Source organism: Pseudorca crassidens, chromosome 9 (genome assembly GCF_039906515.1).
Source record: "Pseudorca crassidens isolate mPseCra1 chromosome 9, mPseCra1.hap1, whole genome shotgun sequence".
NCBI lineage: Eukaryota > Metazoa > Chordata > Mammalia > Artiodactyla > Delphinidae > Pseudorca > Pseudorca crassidens.
In genome coordinates, this window is record NC_090304.1 from 2,217,626 (window position 1) to 2,241,737 (window position 24,112).

Here is a 24,112-nt window from a genome sequence, read left to right on the forward strand (position 1 = left end):
CCCGGGCACAGGGACCCCTGGAGGCTCGTGTTCCGAGGGTGTCGGCCGGCGGCCGCCCGGGGCTGAGGAGAAGGCGGAGTGGGCGCGGGGCTACGGGAGGGGTGGCCGGGCAGGGGCCTGGGGCAGGGCTGTCACCGCGTGCCGGCGTGGGCGTGCGGCCCTGCACCCGCCGGCGTGGCTGTGGTGCACAGCCTGGACCCTCTGGGCACCCAGAGCTGAACGGCCCCCGGAGACCGTCTGGGGTCACGCCGGCGACTGCAGCCCAGCCGGGGCCTCTATCCTGTTCCTCGTAAGCCTGTCCGGAACCACCGTCTGGGGCCGGACGCTAATCCTGCCCCGGAAGGAAGTGAAGGCAGCAGCCGTAAAGCTGGGGGCCCGGCCCCCGCTCAGGCCTGGCTTTACGGCGCCACAGCCTCCTCTCGGGGAGACCGTAAATCAGGCTGCAGATGGCCTGCCCGCGGAGGGGGCGCACTGACTTCCCGTGGGGCGTGTGTGCGGCCTCACACGAGCCTCCCAGGAGGCGGGAGAGGCCTGGAGCGGGGCCTGGAGGGCGGGGCTGGGATGAGGGGGGGCGGGGGGGCCGGGGGGGGGCATGTCCGCTGGGTTCCCATCGCAGAGGTGGCATCACTGTCCCAGGAGCCCTCCCCGCCCCCCGCCCGGCATCTCTCTCTCCAGCTCCCACGGCCGGCAGTGCCGAGGCCCTCAGGGTGCATCCTCCTACGAGGCTCCTGGCGCCCCCTCCGGCCCCCCCCACCAGACGTGGCCTCCCCTTGGGTCTCCTCCTCCAGGCCACACCCTGGTGGTAGTTGCCGTGGGCATCTCTAGAGTGAAGGCCTAAGACCTTCACCCCCAGGCCATCTGGAGGCCCCGGAAACTGTGGGTTCCTGGGGGCTCTGCCTCCTGGACACTCAGCCCCGCCTCCTGCTGGCCCTGGGGGCCCTGCCCTTCCACGCCCCCCGTGACCTCTCCCCTGCGGCGTCCCCGAGGAGAGGCCGGCGACCAGGACGGAGGGCGGGGGCCCTGCGGGGGAACCGGCAGGTGGAGGTGGGCGCAGACGGACTGGGGCTCACAGGCCCCTGTGGTGGCTGAGCCGCGTGCGACTGTCCATGAGGCTGTGGGCTGCAGAAGGGAACAGGCTGTTGGGGGTGGGGGCAGGCCCTGAGCCTGGGGAAGGGGCTGGTGGCCAGGAAGCCCCGTGGTCTTGCCAGAAGGGGGCCCAGGCAGGAGTGCCGGGCCGCAGCTCCCTGGGAGCCCCCGTCAGGGGCTCCACGGTGACAACCACTCCCTTCTGCTGGTTTCAGACGGCGTGGCGGTGCTACGCGGCCGAGAACCCCAACTCCTCCACCTGGAAGATCTACGTCCGGAAGCCGCCCCGCAGCCATGCTCTGCTCTCCCCCAGCCCCAAGCCCAAGAAGTCTGCCATGGTAACCAGCCCCCCCGCTGCCGCCAGGATGGGGCACTCACACACGGGCGGGGAGGCCACGCGGCCACAGCTCACGGCCAGGATTTGACTCTGATGCTTCAGCCCGGCGTGGCCCATGGCACTGTGGGCACTGGGGGAGTACACCCCGTGCTGGGCTCCTGCCATCCCGGTGTCCCCAGGCTTGGGGGCTTGTAGGACTGGCTGCTCCATGGCCAGGGCTGTGGGAGGTCCCGAGGAAGTACCCCGGGAACAGGACGGGCTGGATTCTGGCCAGCTGCTGGGAGAAGGCTCTTGAGAGGGCCTTGGTGTTGGGCTTTCCATGCTGGGCCTGGTGGGCCACAGGGGCTGGAGGTGGCATCCTGGCTCAGGGAAGAGGGTCTTGTGGTCATAGGATAAGGGAGCTCGAGCAGACTTGAGGCAAGAGTCTCGTGAATGAAGGGTGTGGCCCGCCCCGACAGAGCTCTCCTTCCTGGCCCGCGCCCGCGCCCACGCCCACGCCCGCGCCATCCGTGGAGAGACGCAGGCTCCCAGGTTCTGGCTGCCTCTGGAGCCTTTGCACCTGCTCTTTCCTCTGCCAGAAGGTTCTCCCAGATCCCAGCATGGCCTGCTCCCTCCAGGCCGCCGCCTCAGGGAAGCCTCGGCTGGCCTCAGTCTGTCTGCCCGCCCTGCCCCGCTCTAACTCCCCGCTGGTCACAGCCCTCGTTACCACCTGCCCTGGGGTATTCCTGTGTGTTTATCTGCTGGCTAGTTTCCTGTCCGCCTGCCCCCCAGGCTGTGAGCTCCCAGGGCAGCCGCTGGGCAGGGCCCCTCTGGCAGCATCACACGCTGCAGCGCACTCTGCCTGTGTGGGAGGGCGCTGGCCTGGGCCCTGGCAGGTGCCCCAGAGGTGGTCTGGGGCCGGCAGACGGCCTGGCAGAGGACACCCAGGAACTGACGGTTTTATTGTCTGGTTGTTTTAGGTAAAGAAAAAAAAGTTCAAACTGGACAAGGACAACGGGGTGAGCCCGGGAGAGAGGATGCTGACGGTCCCGCACATCACTTGCGACCCCACTTCGGAGGAGCGGAGGCCTGAACACTTCTCGGTGGACGGCTACGACAGTTTTGGTGAGAAACCTTCACACAGGGTGAGGGGTGGGGACAGGGCCACGCCCAGCTCTGACCCAGGGCTGCTGGGGCCTCTGGGGTGTCCGGACGCCCCCTTCTCCCCCCAGCACTTGCTCCTGTCCTGTGGACAGCTGGTATTGTCATGTCTGCTCCCGCTGGCCCGCTATCACCCGTGGACGTTCTCTTCTGTTTTGGGCTTCTGGGAGCCAGGCCCTGCCTCGCTCGTGCTGTGTGGCTGGCGCCCCAGGTCTGGCAGAGAGGAGGTGGCCCGTAGTACACGTTGACCCCCATTCCAGGTGGAGTGGGGCTGGGGGTCCTGAGCCAGCACCGTGTGTGCCTGCAGCTCTGCCCTCCTCGACGCTCTGCGCCCTTGTTCCCTGTCACTTCTGTGTCCATCCCTCCCCTCTTGGACCTCTTCCCGGGACCCCCAGAGTGTTCCCGCGTCCGCCAGAACGTTTCAGCTTACTGGTGGTTGCAAGGGTGGTGTCACTGTCTCAAGCATGGCAGAGGGTGGTGAGTTCACGTCGTGCTCATGGGCGGCTGGCACCCCGTCCGCCTGGTGCCGGCTTTGTGGGCGGCCAACCCGTGATGTACCCTCCCGCATCTGGTCACTGCTGGCAGAAGGGCAGAAAGTGTTCTGGAAAGGAGCCACGGCCTCTCCCTGCTCCCAAGGCTGCCTGTGGACGTCCTCTCTGGGAGCTGGGCGTGCAAGACCGAGCCTGGGCGCCCACCCTGCTGGGCGCTGGGCTGCCCAGGGCCTCCTCACACACCGTCGGGATTCTGGCCCGGCCGCCTCGCCGACGGGCCCCTGGGTTGCGTTGCCTGCCTGCCCGCTGGAGTGGGTACAAAGGACAATTGTGACAACGGCTCCGGATTTGGGGCAGGACCATTGTCGCAATGCAGATGGGGGCTTTCTGCAAATGCTAACGCGCAGGTCGGGCGCGGGGAGGAGCGTCGCTCGCTGGTGGCTGAATGCGGAGCAGCCCGAAACGATGCGTCCATTCAGCCTGCTTGGCGTTATTAAGTCCTCAGCGATGTCTGCGGAATGTTAATGAGGTACAAGTGCCGGGAAGTCGGGCGCCTTTTGTGGAATGCTCCCGCACGGAGGAGTTTTTTCTTTCCTGCCAACGCGATAAGTCAGCCCAGCCCAGAGCCACCGGATTTCTGGAGCCTGAGCTGTCGGCCTGGGTCCCGTGGGTTACCTGACGCTCCTGAACCCTCCTCACCCAGAGGCTCTCAAGAGCCCTGGTGTGGGCGAAGGGGCGCTAACCCCGGGGCCAGACGCCGTCACGGGGAAAGGCCTGCAGGCCCAGCTCCCGCGCGCTGGGGCGCAAACAGCCGCGCTGGACTCCCCCGCCACGCCAGCCCCAGGCCTTGAACTGAACCTCAAGGATGGGCGTGCTGGACACAACCACCTCTGTCCCAGCACGCGGTACCTGCCCGTGTGCCCACCTGCCCCCCGCCCACGGCACCTACCAGCCCCGGGTATCCCCTGCCCACGGCAGGGCCCGCCCGCACACCTCTCCCCCACCTCAGTGATATCTCTCTGTGCCTCAGGCTCGCAGCTTCTCTGGGCTCCTGTCCTGCGACCCTCAGGCCCCGTGTCCCAGGCAGACCTGCTCCCCCTCGTTCGTGGGTTCTAGGGCCTTGTCTGAGCCGCTCTGATTTCCGGGTGGATGCCCGTCTTCAGGGAAGATCTCGTGAGCGGTGACAGGTGGCCGGTGCGGCCCGGGTCCCTCCTGCACGGCGCCCACCCCCCTGCAGGTTCCGGTCACTCGGTTGCTCGCGCCATCCTGACTCTCCAGGGACTGTTCGCGCTCCTTGCCATCCAGGGAGGAAGAAAGGCGACAGCAAGAGGGCAGAGTGTGTGGGCCTCTGAGGGCTGAGTACCTGGCTTGAGCCCGGCAGGTCCGGGAAGGCTTCTAGGAGGAGGTGACATCAGGGCTGAGTGGAACTGGCTGGGAGGGCGAGGAAAGGCCAGCGAATGGCAGGAGTATCTTGGACAGAGGTGTTCGGGGGCCAGCCACACCTCTGCGTGTCTGCCAGGTGACCTGGGCGTGGCACGCGGTGTCTGCGTTGGGCGGGTGCTGACCTCACCCACCTGACACAGATGCCTGCGGGGCTTCTTCACCAGTCTGGCGGCCTCGGGCATGAGTCGTGACCCGGAGCCAGCAGGCATTGGACGGGGCAGGTGGTGGAGGCCACGGAGCAGGAGTGGCCGTGGGTCAGCCCTGTGCCCTGCGTGGTTCCCTGGGGTGGCACGCACGGGGCAGCGGGCAGGACTTGATCAGGGCCCACAGGCGAGACTCGGTGGCGGGCCAGCCCAGGGCCTGCAGCCATGGTGTTGGGGTGCGGGTAGGGGGAGCCAGGAGCCAGCTGGAGGTGGGACCTGTGACCTCAGGGGCTCCCGGGGTGACGGTGGAGCTGTGGGGGGTGGGGTGGGGGCGGGGTGAGGACACCAGGTGAAAAGAGCACTCTCATCACAGAGACTTCAGACAGAGAATTTCGGAGAATGATGGGCCTGAAGCCCACGTGCCCCGCTCCGTGGAGGGACCACGTCGGAGGCGTGGAGGCCCTGCCTGCTCTGAGGTTTTGCAGCTCCTTTTCACGTCTGATGGGCTTCGCCGGGGGTGGCGGGGTTCCGATCCTCTTGCCTTCCGCGTGTGGAGGCCGTGCAAGTCGATTCTGTCCTGACGGCCTGCCCGTCCCATCGGTCAGCAGCTGCTCCTTGCCTCCCGCACCCCCTCCCCCCCATCACCCTCCCGTTTCACGGGCCCTGCTGCCCCGTGTTTGGCTTTTGCCTTTGTAAACAGTCCTCTGCGTTAGCTGCTTGTCCTGACGCTACAGGAGTGTGTTTGCCGACAGATTTGCGAGTTTTCTGTCTCTCAGTCTGGGTTTAGTTTCCTTCCTCCTGAAGCCTGTGCTCTCTTCCGGGATGGTCTGTCGACAGCCTGCTCAGTTTCTGCTCGTCTGAAATTTTTGTATTTTGCCTTTGCTCTTGGACAATGGTTTAGTTGTGTAGAACATCACAGGCTGAGATCTGTATTTATTTTAATAGAAAAAATTTGTTTTAATTGAAGTATAGTTGATTTACAGTGTTTCAGGTGTACAGCAAAGTGATTCAGTTACACACACACACACACACACACACATATATATATATATACACACACATATATATATTTATTCTTTTTCAGATTCTTTTCCATTATAGGTTATTAGAGGTCTGTATTCTGTCTGACAGGCTGGAGATCCACCACCGTCTCCCGGCTGGTGTGCCCTGTTGAGCTAACTGACAGTCCTTTGTAGGTGACCCTTCCTCCCGTCTGGTGGCCTTGAATACCTTCTCTTTGACTTTGGTGTTCCATCGTTTCACTATAGTCAGTCAAGCTGGTGGATTATTTTTACTTGTCGTGCCTACAAGGTGTCGTGATTCCTGAATGAGGGTTTGTGTCCTGCGTCAAGTGGAAAATCAGCCCCACCGTGTCCTAGAACAGTACCTCCCCTAACTGCTCTGACCTCGCCTGGAAACTTCCACTTGCCCCTCCAGGTCCATCCTCCTCGGCGTCTCTCAAACCTGCCGTCTCGGTCTTCCTGTGCTGCATCCTCAGCACAGTTGCTTCGTGGTTTCCTAACTCTTGCTGTGTGCCAGCCGGCGAGGTGTGTATTTCAGCTGCCACCTGGTTTTCCATCTCCAAATGTCCTCATGTGAGGGGCTCACCTGCTTGGTCTTAGCGTCTTGTATTTTCCTCCCGTTTGACGCCAGAGCTTTGGATTCTTCAGCCCCTTGAATGTGCTCATCTCCTCGTACCCATCCTGTCCCTCCCTCACCTGCGCCTCTTGGAGAGTCCGATTCTGTTCGCGGTGGGCTCTCTGACGCTTGCTTCTTCGTGGGTCCCGGCGTAGGCTGTGATTGTGGAGGTTCCCATGGGTTCCCGGGGGCTCTGGAGAGGTGATCCCGCGAACCACGCCAGAACACGCGTGGGGTTGGTTTAGAGGTGTGGGGTTTTCTAGACAACCCGTGTCACGTAAACACAGAGCCAGTGTCCCGTAAGGGCGAGCCTAAGCACACCACCACTTACGCTCCAGGAGCACAGGCCGCGGCAGGTGAGCGTCCTTCCCCCTGCTGGCCGACGCGAGGGTTTGGCTGGCTTTTGTCTGGCTTTGGGGTGGGGTTTGGTCTGCGTCACCCTTTGGTTCTTGGTTCAGCTTTTCGACGTGGAGCCTCAGCTGCCAGTTCTTGCTTCCTGCTGCTTCCAGGGGTGGCCTCTTCCCCTCGGGGGGCAGTAAGGCCCACACTGGGGCTCCTCAGGTGGGCAACCCCTAGAGGCCAGCGGGTCAGAGCCAGGGCGCACCTGCTCCCCTCTTGGCCATGGGGACACCCCCTTCCCTGTCAGGTGAGCTCAGCAGAGCCTGCGGGAGGTTGGCTCTGTTCCGGAACTTGCAGAGAGAGGCTTTTCATGGCATCAGGCCCACTTATTGGCAGAAATGGAAGTTCTCCTCTTGGTGTCAGACAGAGCTCTTCCCGGCGAGGAAGGCTGGGAGCCCCCGCTGGCTGGGGCTGGGCAGTGATGCTTCAGGTTGGAACTTCCCTGGGTGCCTCTCGAATCACCTGGAGAACTTTTAACACAGACTCAGAGACCTACCCCTCAAGATTTTGAGTCACAGTGGCTGTAGGGAGGCTCAGGAATGTGTGTCGGTAACAAGCCCCTAGGTTACCTTGAAGCATGTGGTCCGTGGACTGGTGTAGCCCTGAGGGCGAGGTTCTCCTTCTGTGACATCCTGGTCTGTGTCCGCCTCGGTCTCACCTGGGTCAGAGTTGCCTTGCTCAGGACAAGAATAGGGTCCCAGGCGCCCTCCTGACATCTGCCCCTCTGTTCTGGTCTTGGGGTGTGACGTTCCCCCTGGCTCTGGGGAGGACTTGTGGTCATAACTTCTGGTGACCATCCTGGTCATCGCACATCACTCATGCAGCCTCGGGGTCCCGAGGAGGTGGTCCCCGCAAGGTCTTGCAGGCTGGGGCCTGCGACTCCTCCAGTGGGTGTGGGGGTCTGGCGGGACAGGAGACGAGGCCCGACGAGCTCTGTGGGCATGTTCTGAACTCCCGGACCAGAACCTTCTCACGGGCTCTCCCCTAGGCTGCTCACTCCCGTCCCCTCCAAGCTGCCCCAGGGCTTCACTGAGGATGGTCTCTCTGTATCTCCCTCACTGTCTTCCCCCCTCCCATCTGCTCTGTACAGCCAGTGAGCAGGTGAACAAATGTGCCTGCTCATGCCGCCCCCCCCCCCCCAGGATTCCCTGTCCCCTCGGGGCTGCCGTCTGGATACCTCTGGGTCTCGTGGTAGCCTGGCCCTCACTCATCGTCCCAGCTCTGCACCCCCCGCCTGCACCCACAGCCAGGCTTTTCCACCTGGACCCCTTTGCCCGAAGGTCACCCCATCACGGCCCATCTCTTCATGACCAAAAGATGGCCACTCCCAAATTTCAAGAGATTTTATTTCCGCTTAAAAACATGGCATATGCTCATTATAGAGCCTATGAAACATACACACGAGAATAATGAAGAAAAATCATCCCCTGTTGTCTCACTGCCCAGAGTAGCAACGGTTAGGCTTTTGACAGAAGTCCTGTCTCCTTAGTTTTAAAGAATAGACACACCTGGGTTGGTTCCACCTACACTATCCGTATTGTTCCTGCTTTTATCACCTACTGTGATACGAGTGTACAATTGATTTTTTGCTGTGTCCAGTCAAACGTTTACGCCAGTGATCTTGTGCTCCTGGTGTGCTGCCTTAGGGGAGGGGGCTGCAGGCTAATTTGGAAATACGATGGGCAGGGATTCCCTGATGTGTTTCTGATTTTGTGGGGATTGGATCCAGCGTTTTACTGTTTTGATTGGTGGTGTTCCTGGCTTTTAAACTCTGTCAAAGACACAACAAAATCCCAAACTAGAGGATATTTAGAAAAATAATAACAGAAGTACTCCATATCGGATCCTATAATATATAAAATATTTAAATGACTGTTGATTCATAAGTTGGTATATCTAAATATGACTTCAAACCCAGTAGCCGGAAGGGAAAAAATAATGAATAATACGTAAAAGGAGAAAGAAACAGATCCAGGATGAGAATTGGGGATTTTAATACACCTATCTCAAAAGTTGATAGAACAAGTAGAGAGCAGAGCAGTAAGGATATAACTCTGAACAGTACTTTCAACCCAGTTGACCTGATGAACACTTACAGAACACTCCTCCCAACAACGGCAGAGAACATACTGTTTCCAAGTGTATGCAGAACATTTACCAAGATAGAAGCAGGTTCTGGACCATAAAACAAATCCCAGTACGTTTAAAATGATTCAAGTGATATATAAAGTCTGTCCTCTGACCCCACAATGGAATTAAATTGAAAATCAATAATAAAAAGGTCTCTGGAAAATCCTCAAATATTTGGAAACTAAATAACATGCTTCCAATAGGACAGTGTCAGAGAAGAAATCCAAATGAAAACTAGAAAATATGTTGAACTCAATGAAAATGAAAACACAGCATATCAAAACGTGTAGGCTCTGCTAAGGGCAGCACCCAGGAAGCAGCACAGAGCACCAGCATGTGCACTAGAGAAGAATTGGCTCCAGTCGGCCTCAGCGTCTACCGTAAGAAACTAGAGCAAGAGTAACAAGCTAAACCCCAAAGTAGTAGAAACAAGAAAATAATAAAGCTCAGAGGGGAAACAAATGAAATGGAACAAAGACAAGAGAAAAAATAATGAGACCAAAAGCCGATTTGTTTGAAGAAGATCAATACAGTTGATAAACCTGTACCCAGAAATATCAGGAGAAAAAGAGAGAAGACACAAAGTATCAGTATCGGAAATGAGCGATATGGCAGTACCGATTCTACAGATATAAAAAGGGTCATAAGGGAATACGCTCTACAAGTCTTTAAATTCAGCAACTTAGGTGAAATGGGCAAATGTCTTGAAAGATGTAAACTACTCGAGAAATAGATAACCTGAATAGTTCTCTCTCTGCTGATAAAATCAAAGTTATCGTTCAAAACATTCCCCCAGACATTCTCCAGGACCACATGGCTTTACTGGTGAATCCTGCCAAGCATTTAAGAAAGATAAAATCAATTCTAGACAACATTTTCTGGAAAATTGAAAAGGGGGGAATAGTTCCAAGCTCATTATGAGGCCAGCATTGCCCTGATCTGAAAACCAGCCAAAGACATTGTAAGAAAAGAAAGCTATGGCTAAAGACATTGTAAGAAAAAAAGCTATAGTTAAGTATCCCTCGTGAATATAGATGCAAAATTTTATTTGCAAAATTTTAGCAAATCAAATCCAGTAATATATTAGAAGATTATACATCATGACCGACTGGGGTTCGAGAATGCAGAGTTAGTTTGACATTTTAGGAAATCAGTCAGTTAACCATATTAACAAATGAAAAACCATACGATTTTCTCAATAGATGCAGAAAAAGAACTTGACAAAATCCAACAGCCAAGTATTACAAAAGCAAGTAGAAAACAGAAAGGAGCTTCCTCAACCTGATAAAGCTCTAATGAAAAAACTACAGCTATAGCTTATTTTTTAAAAATATTTATTTATTTGATTGTGCCGGGTCTTAGTTGCGGCAGGCGGGCTCCTCAGATGTGGCATGTGAACTCTTAGTTGCGGCATGTGAACTCTTAGTTGCGGCATGCGTGTGGGGTCTAGTTCCCTGACCAGGAATCAAACCTGGGCCCCCTGCATTGGGAGCACGGCGTCTTAACCACTGCGCCACCAGGGAAGTCCCAGCTATAACTTCTTAATGAAGAAAGACTGACTGCTTTCCCCCTAAGGTCAGGAACACAACAAGAAGGCAAGAGAAAGAAATTTTAGACACCCAGGTTGGAAAAGAAGAAATAAAACTGTTTTTATTTGCAGATGACATAGTTATATGTGTAGAAAACCTGGTGAACATATAAGATGACTACAAGAACTAATATGTGAATTTAGCAAGGGGGCAGATGCAAGATCAACATGGAAAAATCAATTCCAGTTCTATGTTCTAGCGGGAAATAATCTGAAATTGAAATTTTAAAATACCATTTACAGTAACATGAACCACATGAAATACTTAGAGACTAATCTGACAGAAGATGTGAGAGCTGTACACTGGAAATTGCAAACTATTGCTGAAAGAACTGAGAGAATATCTAAATAAATGGAGAGGTATACCATGTTCATGAACCCCAAGATTCGATATTGATTCCTACACCCGGCGTAATAGCAGGGAAAATCCCAGCAGGCATTTTGTAGAAAGTAACAAACTGATTCTGAAATTCATGTGGAAATGCACATGGCCTAGAACTCCAAAACAACTTTGAAAGTGAACAAAATGGGAGGACTACACCAACAGTGTGGTAGTAGCATCAAGGTGAGCAAACAGATCAACGGGACGGACTAGAAAGTCCATAGAGGCCTACACATCTATGGACAACTGAATTTTGATCAAGGTACAAAGGCAGTTTGGTAGAGGAAGGGTAGTCTTTTCAACAGACAGCACTGGAACAACTGCATGTCCATATGCCAGAAAATGAACCTGGATCTACATCTTGCATCAGATAGAAAAACTAACTCAAAATTTACCAGAGGCCTAAATTTAAAGCCAACAAATACAGAAGAAAACATAGGAAAAAAATCTTTGTGACTTTGAGTTAAAGGTTTCTCAGACGTGACACCAATAGCAAAAGCCATAACTAGAACAAATTAACTGAACTTAACAAAATTACAGGCTTCACTTTGAAGGACACTAAGAGAATGAACAGACAAACCAGAGATTGGAAGGAAATATTTTCAAATCATACATCTGATAAAGGACTCGTATCCAAAATACATGAGGGACACTAAGACAACAGATAAAAACGGGCAAAAGCTTTGAACAGAGACTTCATCTAAGAAGATATATGGGCAAGCACATAAAAACATACTCAACATCATTAGTTATTTGGGAAAGGCAAATTAAAACCACAATGTGATGCTACTGTACATCATTATATTGGCTAAAATTAAGAAGACTGGCCGTACCAGGTGCTGGTAAAGAAAGTGGAACTCATACTCTCCTAGTGGGGATGCAAAATGGTGCAGCTGCTTTGGAAAACAGTTTGGCCGCTCCCCAAAATGTGAAATATGTACCCACCATATTATCCAGACATTCTATTCCTAGGTATTTGTCCAGGAGAAATAAGAGCAGATGCATATACTGACACTTGTACATGGAATATTCATAGCAGTTTTATGAAAACTGGAAACAACCCAAATACCCATAACGTTTGGGCAATTTTTTTTAAGTTGTAGCGTATCCGTACATTGGAATACTACTCAAAAATGAAAAGTACTAGCCTAAATAAACCTCAGAATAACGACAATGAGTGAAAGAAGCCAGACCCGAAAAGAGCACATACTGTATTTTTCTGTTTATATAAAACTCTAGAAAATCCAGACAAATCTAGAGTGACAAAAAAATCAGTTGTTACCTTGGGAGGGGGGTGGGGGGATGGGGACCGTGTGGGGAGGAGGAGTACAGAAGGGCTCAAGGAAACTTTGGGGGGTGATGGATATGTTCAGCACATTGTGGCAATGGTTTAATTGTATGTCAGAAGTTACTAAATTGTGGGGGAAAAGTTACTAAATTGTATACATTAAACATGCAGTTTATTATACATCAGTTATGCCTAAATGAAAAAAATATAGAAAATATATTTTGCATAGCAAAAAATACGAAAAATAATTTTTAAAAATTATATCCTGGGGAAAATAGTTACCACTCATATCATAGACATAGGGCTAATTTCATCAATATATTAAGCAGCTCTTGTAAATCATGAGGACAAAAGAATGAAAGGTACAAAGACAGTTCTCAGAAAAGGAAATACCAGTGATTCTTAAGGATGAAAAGATGCTGAGAACCTCGATTATGATACAAGAAATGCAAATTAAAGCCATGAGATTTTTAAACCTATCTGATTATTGAATATTAAAGAGTTTGATAGGTGAATGTACAGGGAAACCCTCCACCACAGTCATTGATGTTGGAAGATTAAGTTGGTACAACTTCTATGGAGACAAGTAAGATAATTTCAATGAAATGAAAGTTGCATATGCCCTTCAAACCCTTACAGAAATTTATTCTACACTGACGGTGCACATTTGCAAAATGATCCATTATCAGGATACTGATTTCTGCAGTTGTTAAATAGCAAACCGCCAACGTATCCATCAGTAGAGGTCGGCTTAAAGAAAGTATCATGTATCCATTAAATAGCCATTAATACTGTGAAACTGTATTCTCAGTGTTGATGAAAGACATCCCTGATATCTGATCCTAGAAATAACAGGGCCTCAGGTTCAAAAGAGCAGGAAATCTGCCATCAGGTGTGTGCGAATACAAATGTTCTACAAAAGGGAACTCTGTCTGCCTTTCTCTGTGTCCTGGGACGGTTTGAAGAACATTGGAATTATCTTCTCTTTAAAGGTTAAGTATTAGAACTAAGTTGTAAAACCGTCTGGGCCTGGTACATGTTTTAAAGGAGATCTTTAATCTCCTCTTAGTCTGTTTTATGGTAATTTGCTTTAAATAAATTTACTGCAGCTTTTGGGGTAATTTATTCATTGCTATTTAACTCCTCAAGGGTTTCATTTATGTTGCCACTTGGTAGCAACTAATTTTCTCTTTTAGTGATTTTATGTCTTCTGTATCTCTCATCTCTTTTTTTTTTTTCTTGCCTGAGCTTTTATAGTTTTGCTCTTTTTCCTTAATCAAGCTCATGAGAGAGTTATCTATTTTATTTATTACACTTTTATTATCTTATCAGAAAACCACCTTTTTGCTATTTTTGTTTTCTATTTCGCCAATTTGGGCTTTTATGTCTATAATTCCCTCTTCCTGGTTAACTTTATTAATTTGTAATTTAATTAAGAGTAACAGTATGATTATTTAAAGTCTTTTTTCTAAAAGGCATTTTAAAGGTTATAAATTTTCCTCTGATTGCAGCGTTAGCTATGACACATAGATCTTACTATGAAATATGTTCCTTTTCATTGCTTTATTGGTAGTTTTTATTTTGTGTTTTGATTTACTCTTTAGAGTTCTTTTAAGAAATGTTTTCTTAGTTTTTAAGCAGTATATTTTTTATCACTGGGATTTATTTCCAATTTAACAGGCTTACAGTGAGAGGATGTGACCTGTGAAATCTCTACTTTTTTAATGAAAATTTTCCTTGTGTCCAAGTACAAAACTAAAATTATTGCTTTTGTAAATGTTCCATGAACCTAAGCTAAGAAGATATATTTTCTTAAATGTATAAGAAATTATATATTTTATTTGTAGGACATGAACTTTTTTGTATACAACAGATAAATTTTAGGTAGAGATGGATTATACGTATATACATGTATACATACATATATACTTATTCACTGCATCATTCAGATATGTTCCAACCTTCTTTATTCTTATTATTTTTTTAACCCAACACATCTGCCAAATTCTGAAATGGGAAAATTAAATCCTTCCTTTACACATATGTTTTAAAAAGTCAAGTGGCAGATTTATGGACTGGTTTCGAGCACAGCCCAATAGTCAACCTTCCTGGGGCCAAAGCCCAGCTCTGCCATTTTCTTCCGTGTGACCCTGGGCAAACTACTGCCTTCTCTTTGCCTCAGTTTCTGCATCCATGAAATCAGGATCCTAACAGGGCTGCTCCCAGGATTGTTGTGTTGAACGAGTGAGCTAAGATATGCAGGTGCCCACCCAGGACCTGTATGTAGCCAGCACTCTGGTGTCTCTGGGTTCTGCTCTGACCCTCCCTTACCCTCCCCTGCCAAATAGCCTGCATTCCACCTGGCTCCCTGTGCCACAAATCTCAGGGCTGGTCTTTCTTTTAAGCTTTCTCACTTTTTTATTACTTTATCATGCACCTGTAACTCTACACGTGTGTATAATGTGTATGTTTTTGTGCTGTCCTTACGTTAATGATCTAAGATTTATTCTCATGTTTTTCCCCGTGCTCATAATATATGATGAACTCAGTATACATGATACTATAGGGGTTTATCATTGATTTCCAAACATATGGGATCATATCATATAAGACTCCCTCCAAAGACGCCGGAACAATTCGTTCTAAAACGTACATCTCTCCTTCATTCCCCGTGCTATGCACATGCCACAGTGCTCTCTGTTGCTGAGAATCCATTTTGCATCGGGCTTTGGCCCATTTTCTAAAAACCTCCCTTGAGCCCGACTTCCCTACGTACAAGTACAGTAGTCCCCCATCATCTGTGGTTTCACTTTCCACAGTTGCAGTTACCTGTGGTCAACCATGGTCCAAAAATATTAAATGGAAATTTCCAGAAGTGAACAATCCATAAGTTTTAAATTGTGTGCCAATCTGAGTAGCGTGATGAAATCTTATGCCACCCTGTTCTGCACCCCCAGGATATGAATCACCCCTTTGTCCAGTGCATTCTGCCCTTTCGTGACTTAAGTAGCTGTCTTGGTTATCAGATCGACTGTCGTGTATCGCAGCGATTATGTTCAGGTGACCCTTGTTTTACATAATAATGGCCCCAAAAAGCATGAGGAGTGACTCTGGCTATTTAGATATGACGAAGAGGGGCTGTAAAGTGCTTCCTTTAAGTGAAAAGTAAAAGTTCTCAGCTTTTTAAGGAAAGAAAAAAAAAAGTTGTATGCTGAGACTGCTGAGATCTGTGGTACGAATGAATCTTCTATCTGTGAAAGAGTGAAGGAGAAAGAATTTCGTGCTAGTTTTGCAGTCACAAGTCAAACTGCAAAAGTTACGGCCATAGTGCATGATCCTTGCTTAACATGGGAAAGGCATTACATTTGTACAATAAAATATTTTGAGAGAGACCACGTTCACATAACTGTTACTACAGTATATTGTTATAATTGTTCTGTGTTATTGCTAATCTCTTACTGTGGCTAATTTATAAATTAAACTTTATCTAAATTATGATATAATTTAAATATAAATTAAAATATAAACTTTAGTATGGAGGTTCCTTAAAAGACTAAAAACAGAGTTACCATAGGCTCCAGCAGTCCCACTCCTGGCCATATATCTGGAAAAGATGAAAACTCTAATTCTAAAAGATGCATGCACCCCAGTGTTCATAGCAGCGCTACTTACAATAGCCAAGATGTGGAGGCAACCTAGATGTCCATCAACATATGAATGGATAAAGAAGATGTGGTATATATACACAGTGGAATATTACTGAGACATAAAAAAGAAGGAAATAATGCCATTTGCAGCAACATGGATGGACCCAGAGATTATCATACTAAGTGAAGTAAGTCAGAGAAAGACAAATACTGTATGATATCAGTTATATATGGAATCTAAAAAAATAATACAAATGAACTTATTTACAAAATAGAAACAGACTCACAGACATAGAGAACAAACTTATGGTTACAAAAGGAGAAAGGGGTAGGAGGGATAAATTAGGAGTATGGGGTTAACAGATACACACCACTGTATTAAAAGAGGTAAACGAGGATTTACTGTATAGCACAGGGAACTATATTCATTATCTTATAGTAACCTATAATGGAAAAGACTCGGAAAAAGAAAACAAATAACTATATATAACTGAATCACTTTGCTGTACACCTGAAACGACACGATATTGTAAATCAACTATAGTTTTATATATATAACTATTGTAAATCAATTATAGTTTTATATATATATATATTTATATATATATAAACTTTAGGTATGTGTGTATAAGATAAAACATACACAGGGATTGGTATAATCCACGGTTTCAGGCATGCACTCGGGGTCTTGGAAGGTATCCCCCGTGGATAAGGGAGGGCTACTGTACCTTTCTTTCTGTGATAATTTCCAGGATGTATTAGTCTGCTATGGCTGCCATAACAAAATACTACAGACTGGGTGGCCGAAGCCACAGAAATATGACAGTCCTGGAGGCTGGAAGCTTGAGATCAAGGTGTCAGCAGGGTTGATTTCTCTTGGGGACTCTCTCCTTGGCTTGGAGATGGCAGCCGCCTTACCGCGTCCTCACGTTGTCTTTCCTCTGTATGTGTATCTCTGGCGTCTGTATGTCCTAATTTCTTATAAGGACACCAGTCTCATTTAACTTCATCACCTCTTGAAAGGGCTTGTCTCCAAATACAGTCACATTCTGAGGTACTGACGTTTAGAGCTTCAACATATGAAATCTGGGCGCCACGACTTAGCCCGTAACACAGGTATTAGGTGCATTATTCATTTCAGTGGGTGCTGCCAGGTTGCCTTCCTCAAGGGCACTCTGCCAGCCACCATTGGCAGGATGATTTTCCATCCTGTCAGCCGAGTAGGGCAGGGTTTCTCCGCTGTGACACTGCTGAAGTTTGGGGCCAGATCATTCTTTGTTGAGGGGGCTGACGTTGTGGGATGTTTAGTAGCATCCCTGGGTTATGACAACCAGAATGTCCAGATGTTGCTAACTGTGTCCTGGGGGGCAAAGTCACACCCAGTAGAGAACCACTGTGAATGCCTCAGGGTTTGGGGTTTTTTTTCAGCTGTTTATTTGGAAGTAATTTTTAATTACAGAAAAATTGTAAGAGTAAGAATGAGCTAGAAAACACAGACCCTTCACTAAGATTTGATTCACTGATTGTTAACATTTTGCCCCATTTATTTGATCATTTGTACCCCCTTTCTATATGTATATTTGTGTAACACTTTTTTTTCTGAACCATTTGAGAGTAAGTTGCATACTCTACACCCGTCTGCCCCTAAACATTTTGCTGCGTATTTCTTGAAAAATAAAGATGCCCCCTTTTAAAGCTCTAGCATGGTTATCAAACTCTTCAATTAAACGTTGATGCAGTCCTTTACCCAGTCTAACATCGGTATCCCGGCTTTGCCAGTTGACATGACAATGTCCTTTGTAGCATTTTTTCCCTCCAAGGCAGGATCCATCCCGGGGTCGGTATCGCCTTTGGTTGTCATGTCTCTTTGTCCTCCTTTAACGTGGAACATTTCCAGGTTCTGTCTTTTATGACATGGACCTTTTTGAAGGGTGCAGCCCCGCTACTTTGGGTGGGGGGCAGGCACCTCTGATGTTTCCTCGTGGTCAGATTCAGGTTGCGCGTCCCCAGTGCGCACACTTCCAACGTGATGTGGTGTCCTCCTGGGGGTGTCCCGTCCCCGAGGCACATGATGGCATCTGCCCCTAACTTTAATCACCCGCTGGAAACATTGCCCAGTTGTTTTGCTAAACAGTTACACTCGTTTGCCTTAGAACCAATAAACAATCTGGGGGACATACTTTGAGGCTATGCAAATACCCTGGCTCCTTATCAAAAAATGCCGCCAAGATTTAGAGGCTTTCGTGAACCAGACTTTGTTATGGTGGTTGCAAAACGCTCATTTGCCAACCCCGCTGCCCCTTCCACAGAAGTACTGGGGGAACCGTCTCGCCGGAACGGCATTCCAAGAGAAAATATCTCAACATTCCCCTGTAAGAAGGAACCTCTCTTCTCTTCCACTTATTTGTTTCTGTTGATGGATTGTCTATATGCATGGGCTTATGGTTTTTCTGTTATAATTCTTTACTGTCCTTCATTATTTTGATATTCAAATTGTCCCAGATTTGGCCAGTGGAAGACCCTTCAGGCTGGCGTCTGTGTCCGTCTGACATGGGTTTTGTTGTTGGTTGTTTGCTTTTAGCAGTTCTTTATGTTCTGGTATAACAGGATGCGGGCTCTGCCCCAGCCCTAGAATCAGCCAGTTTTCCCAGGAGCCTTGGTTCCTTTTAATGGAGAATGAAATCACTAGACACCAAAACCTGGGCCCTGTGTATGCTCATTGCTGTTACGTATCTTTTCTTCTAGGCCCTTTCTGTGCAGAGTTAAGGAAATGTATGCATATACACGCACATGTAAATACGCGTTGTCCTTACACACGTAGACATGGACACAGAGACATGCACACACAGAAGCATTTGCACACTTTAGAAATCTTGGGTCCATACCAGTGTCCCTAATTCTCCTCCGTCTGTACTGGCTTACTCCTTATTTGCAGGCCCCTTGTCCACAGTGAGATGCCTGGTTCCCAGCCACATCAACACACAGACACATTGCTCAGCCTACAGCGCATCTAAAATACTTTCTTAATTGCTTGGTCCTCATCACTACAAAATCAAACCTACTGAAAAGTGTCCATGATCTGTTTGTAACTCTCTACATCACCCTGCTCAAGACTCAGGGTATATAGTCAAATACTGTAGTTTCAAACACCTTGGATTAGTGATTTCTCCTCTCCCTCCTCCTCTGTCTTTTCATTGTGGTTATGTTACTCATTTGAAAATTAGTCGGGTGTACATTTCTCTTTTTTTTTAACTTGTTTTTAAAAACGCTTTATTAAGGAGTAATTTCCATACCATAAAATTTACCCATTTTCAGTGTAATTTTAGTCATTTACTGACTTGTACCATCAGTCTGTGCAGTCTAGGGTTAGAACGCCTCCCGCCCACCGTAAGGTCCGTCATGCCCAGTTACAGTTCATTACCGTTCCCGCTCCCAGCAACCACTAATGTACCTTCTAGTGGCCTCCGCAGATTTGCCTACTCTGGACAACTCATATCTGTGGAATCATATAAAATGTAATCTTTTCTCTTCTGGCTTCTTCAAGCATATTTTTGGGGTTCATCCAAATCACAGCACACAAAAGTATTTCATTCCTTTTTATTGCTAAAAAGTATTCCCTTGTATGGGTAGAATACATTTTGTTTATCCATTCACCAGTGGAGGGATGTTTGTGTTGTTTCCGCCTTTGGGGTGTTATATTGAGAAATAATGTGGCCATGAACGTTCATGTGCAAGTCTTCGTGTGGACACGTGCTTTCATTTGTCATGGACGGATACCTAGAAGTAGAATTGCTGAGTCAAATGGTAACTCTATGTTTAAGTTTTTGAAGAATTGCCAAACTGTTTTCCAAATTGGATGTACCATTTCCCATTCCCTCCAGCAAGCTGTGAGAGTTCCTCTTCCTGCACCTCCCTACCAATATTTTGTATTGTCCATCTCCTTTACTATAGCCATCCTCTCAGGGGTGAACAGAAGTGTTCTCTCATTGTGGGTTTTGTTTTTATTTTGTGTGTGTGTGTGTGTGTGTGTGTGTGTGTGTGTTTGTGGTACGCGGGCCTCTCACTGTCGCGGCCTCTCCCGTTGCGGAGCACAGGCTCCGGATGCGCAGACTCAGCGGCCATGGCTCACGGGCCCAGCCGCTCCGCGGCACGTGGGATCTTCCCGGACCAGGGCACAAACCCGCGTCCCTTGCATCAGCAGGCGGACTCTCAACCACTGCGCTACCAGGGAAGCCCTCATTGTGGGTTTTGATTTGCATTTCCCTAATGACTGATGATGCTGAGAATTTTTTCATGTGCTTATTGGCCAATGATATATATCTTCTTTGATGAAATGTTTATTCAGATCTTTTGCCCATTAAAAAAGTTAAACTTTGTAGATTTAGACATTCACATGCAATCATAAGAAATAATACAGAGAGATCCCATGCGCCCTGTACACCGTTTCCCCCAGTGGTAACATCTTCTAAAACAGTTGGCCCTTGAATAACACAGGTTTGAACCGCACAGGTCCACGTATATATGGATATTTTTTCAATAAATATGTGCTACTGTGCTACGCTGTCCATGGTTCATTAATCCACAGATGCAGAACTGCAGATTGGAGACCCAACTCCAAAGTTGTAAGTGGATTTTTGACTGCCCAGCGGGTCGACGTCCCTAACCCCTCCATAGTTCAAGGGTCACAACCAGCACATTGACAGTGAGACAGTCAAGATGCAGAACATTTCTATCTCCACGAGGATCCCTGGTGGTGGCCCCTTTATAGCCACACCCACTTCCCTCCCACTCCCATCCCTCTTTAATCCCTTGAAATCACTAATCTGTTCTCCAGTTCTACAGTTTTGTAATTTCAGGGATGTTGTGTAAGTGGAATCACACAGCATGGGACATTTGGGATTGGCTCTTTTGCCTTAACGTGCTTCTCTTAAGATTCAAGTTGTTTCGTGTATCGATAGGTCATTTCTTTTTTATTGCTGAGTAGAATCCCATGGTGTTGATGGACTGCAGTTGTCTAACCGGCCACCCGTTGAAGGACATGTGGGTCATTGGCGGTTTGGGACTGTGACAGATTGTGATGGGCTGAATAATGGCCCCTGAAGAATCCGAGTCCTAGTTTCTAGAAGCTGTGACTGTCATCTTATCTGGCAGAGGAGGCTCTGCAGATGTGCTTAAATTCAGCATCTTGAGATGGAGAGGTGATGATCCTGCCTTATCCAGGTGGGCCCAGTGTCGTCACAAGTGTCCTTCCACACGAGGAGGCGGAGGGGGATGTGACTATAGAAGAGAAAGGTGATATGATGTTGGAAGCAGGGGAGAAGTTGCAGTGTGGTGTGAGGACAGGGTTATGAGCTGAGGGATGCACTTGGCTCCCAGAAGAAGAGGCATGGTAACGGATGCTCCCCAAGGGGCTCCGCGAGGAATCAACCCTGCCAGGGATTTTTTTTTTTTTTTTTTTTTTTGGCGGTACGCGGGCCTCTCACTGCTGTGGCCTCTCCCGTTGCGGGGCACAGGCTCCGGACGCGCAGGCTAAGCGGCCATGGCTCACGGGCCCAGCCGCTCCGCGGCATGTGGGATCTTCCCGGACCGGGGCACGGACCCGCGTCCCCTGCATCGGCAGGTGGACTCTCAACCACTGCGCCACCAGGGAAGCCCTGCCAGGGATTTTTTAGTCCTGTAAGATTCATGGCAGACTTTTGGCCTCGAGAACTGTAAAAGAGTAAATTTGTGTTGCTTTAAGCCACTGTTTGTGGTAATATATTGCAGCGGCAATAGGAGACTGATACACAGGTAAAGCTGGTGTAAACACCCGTGTGCAGGTTCTTGTGTGGACATAAGTTTTCATTTCTCTGGGACAAAAGCCCAAGAGTGTATTTGCTGAGTTGCGTGGTAGTTGCATGTTTAGTATTTTTGTTTGTTTGTTTTTTGAGAAACTGCAAAACTTTTCTCAAGTGGCCGTTCCCATTTTATGTTCCCTGCAGCAATGTATGAGCAATGCAGTTTCTCTGCGTCCTTGTCAGCCTCTGGTGTTGACACGATTTTTCATTTGACCTGTTCTCATAGGTGTGTGGCACTGTCTTGTTGTGGTTTTAATTTGCATTTTCCCAATGGCTAGTGATACTGAAAATCCTTTCATGTGCTTATTTGACATTTGTATGTATACTATTCAGTGAAATATTTGTTCCTATCATTTGCCCATTTTCCAACTGGATTCGTTTTAAACATGGAGTCTTGAGACGTCTTTATATTTTCCAGATACTGGTCCTGAGTCAGATTCGTGGTTTGCAAATAGTTTTGCCCAATCTGTAGCTTTCCTTTTCATCCTTTTAACAGATTCCTTTTAATTTTGATGAAGTCCAGTTTCTCCTTGTAATGGATTGCACCTTTGATGTTAGGTCTAAGAACTCTTTGCCTAACCCTAGACCCTGAATATTTTCTCCAACAGTGTTTTTGGCAACGGCTGTGTTAATATATAATTCACGTACCATACAATTCATCCCTTTTAAAGTGTACAGTTCAACGGTTATAAGTATATCCCCAGGGTTGTGCAACCATCACCATAATCTGTTTTTGGACAGTTTCATCAGCCCCGAAAGAAACCCAGTACCCTTCAAATATCACCTCCCAAGCCCTCATCCCATCCCCTTAAGCCCTAGGCAACAACTCATCTACTTTCTGTCTCAATCGATTTGCCTATTCTGGGCACTTCATAAAAATGAAATCATGGAGTACGTGGTCCTCTGTGCCTGGCTTCTTTCCCTTAGCAGAATGTTTTCAATTCATCCACGTGATAGTATGGAAAAGTACTTCGTTTCTTTTTGTAGCTGAATTATAGTCCATTGTATGGCTATACCACATTTTATTTATCCATTCATCAGTTAATAGGCATTTAGGTTGCTTCCACCTCTTGACTCTTGGGAATAATGCTGCTATGAATGTCTGTGTACATCTATTTGGGTGGACATATGATTTCGTTTGTCTTGGGTACATATGTGGGAGAGAAATGCTGAGTCAAATTAGTGCTGTGTTTAATTTTTTTTTTTAGAAACCAACAGTTTTCCAAAGTGAGTGTGTACATAGCAGCAATGCATGAACACTCTACAGTTTCTCCATCTCCTCGCCTTGTTATTTTTTAAAATTTACTATTATAGCCATCTTAGTATGTGTTAAATGGAATCTCATTGTGATTTTGACTAGCGTTTGCCTGTGACTAACGTGACCATGTGTGTATCTCTTTTTGAAGAAATGTCTATTCTTCACCCATTTTTAAAAATTGGGATGTTTTTTGGTTTTGAAATGTAAGAATTCTTCATATATTCTAGCCACAAGTTCATTATCAGATGTATGATTTGCAGATATTTTCTCCCATCTGTGGGTTGTCTTTTCACTTTCTTTATATCTTTTGAAGCACAAAAGCTTTTAATTTTTTTTTTTTTTAAAAGGACGCTTTCTTTTTTTTTTTTTTTTTTTTAAATTTCATTTACTTATTTATTTTTGGCTGTGCTGGGTCTTTTCTGTGCGTGGGCTTTCTCTAGTTGCGGCGAGCGGGGGCCACTCTTCATCGCGGCGTGCAGGCCTCTCACTGTCGCGGCCTCGCTTGTTGCGGAGCACAGGCTCCAGACGCGCAGGCTCAGTAGTTGTGGCTCACGGGCCTAGTCGCTCCGCGGCATGTGGGATCTTCCCAGGCCAGGGCTCGAACCCGTGTCCCCTGCATCGGCAGGCAGACTCTCAACCACTGCGCCACCAGGGAAGCCCAAAAGCTTTTAATTTTGATAAAGTCCAATATACCTATTTTTTTCTTTCGTTGCCTCTGCTTTTGGTGTTATATCTTAGAAAGCATTGCCAAACCGAGGTCGTGAAGACTTACCTTTATGTTTTCTTCTAAGAGATTTCTGTAGCTTCATCTGTTATCTTTAGGCCTTCAGCACATTTTGAGTTCATTTTTGTATATGGTATGAGGGAGTGGTCCAACTTCATTTTTTTCATGGTGTTCCAGCACCATTTGTTCAGAAGACTGTTCTTTCTCCACTGAACGATCTTGGCATCGTAGTCAAAAATCAGTTGACCACAGGGCTTCCCTGGTGGCGCAGTGGTTGAGAGTCCACCTGCCGATTCAGGGGACACGGGTTCGTGCCCCGGTCCGGGAAGATCCCACATGCCGCGGAGCGGCTGGGCCCGTGAGCCATGGCCGCTGAGCCTGCGCGTCCGGAGCCTGTGCCCCGCAACGGGAGAGGCCACGGCAGTGAGAGGCCCACGTACCGCAAAAAAAAAAAAAAAAAAAAAATCAATTGACCACAGATACAAAGCTTTATTTTTTTAAACTCTCACACTGTACCATTCATCTGTGTCTTACTTCATGCCAATAACTACACTGTCTTGAGCACTCTGTAGTAAGTTTTG

At 48.2% G+C, this 24,112-nt stretch overlaps 1 protein-coding gene across 1 annotated transcript in view; it reads left to right on the top strand.

Moving 5' to 3' along the window:
* Positions 1–24,112, top strand: part of KCNQ1 (potassium voltage-gated channel subfamily Q member 1) — a 345,053-nt gene that overhangs the window by 104,506 nt on the left and 216,435 nt on the right. The window contains exons 9-10 of the mRNA XM_067747923.1: positions 1,302–1,424; positions 2,383–2,527. Of these exons, the coding sequence (XP_067604024.1) occupies positions 1,302–1,424; positions 2,383–2,527 (268 nt within the window). The remainder of the gene's footprint in view (positions 1–1,301; positions 1,425–2,382; positions 2,528–24,112) is intronic.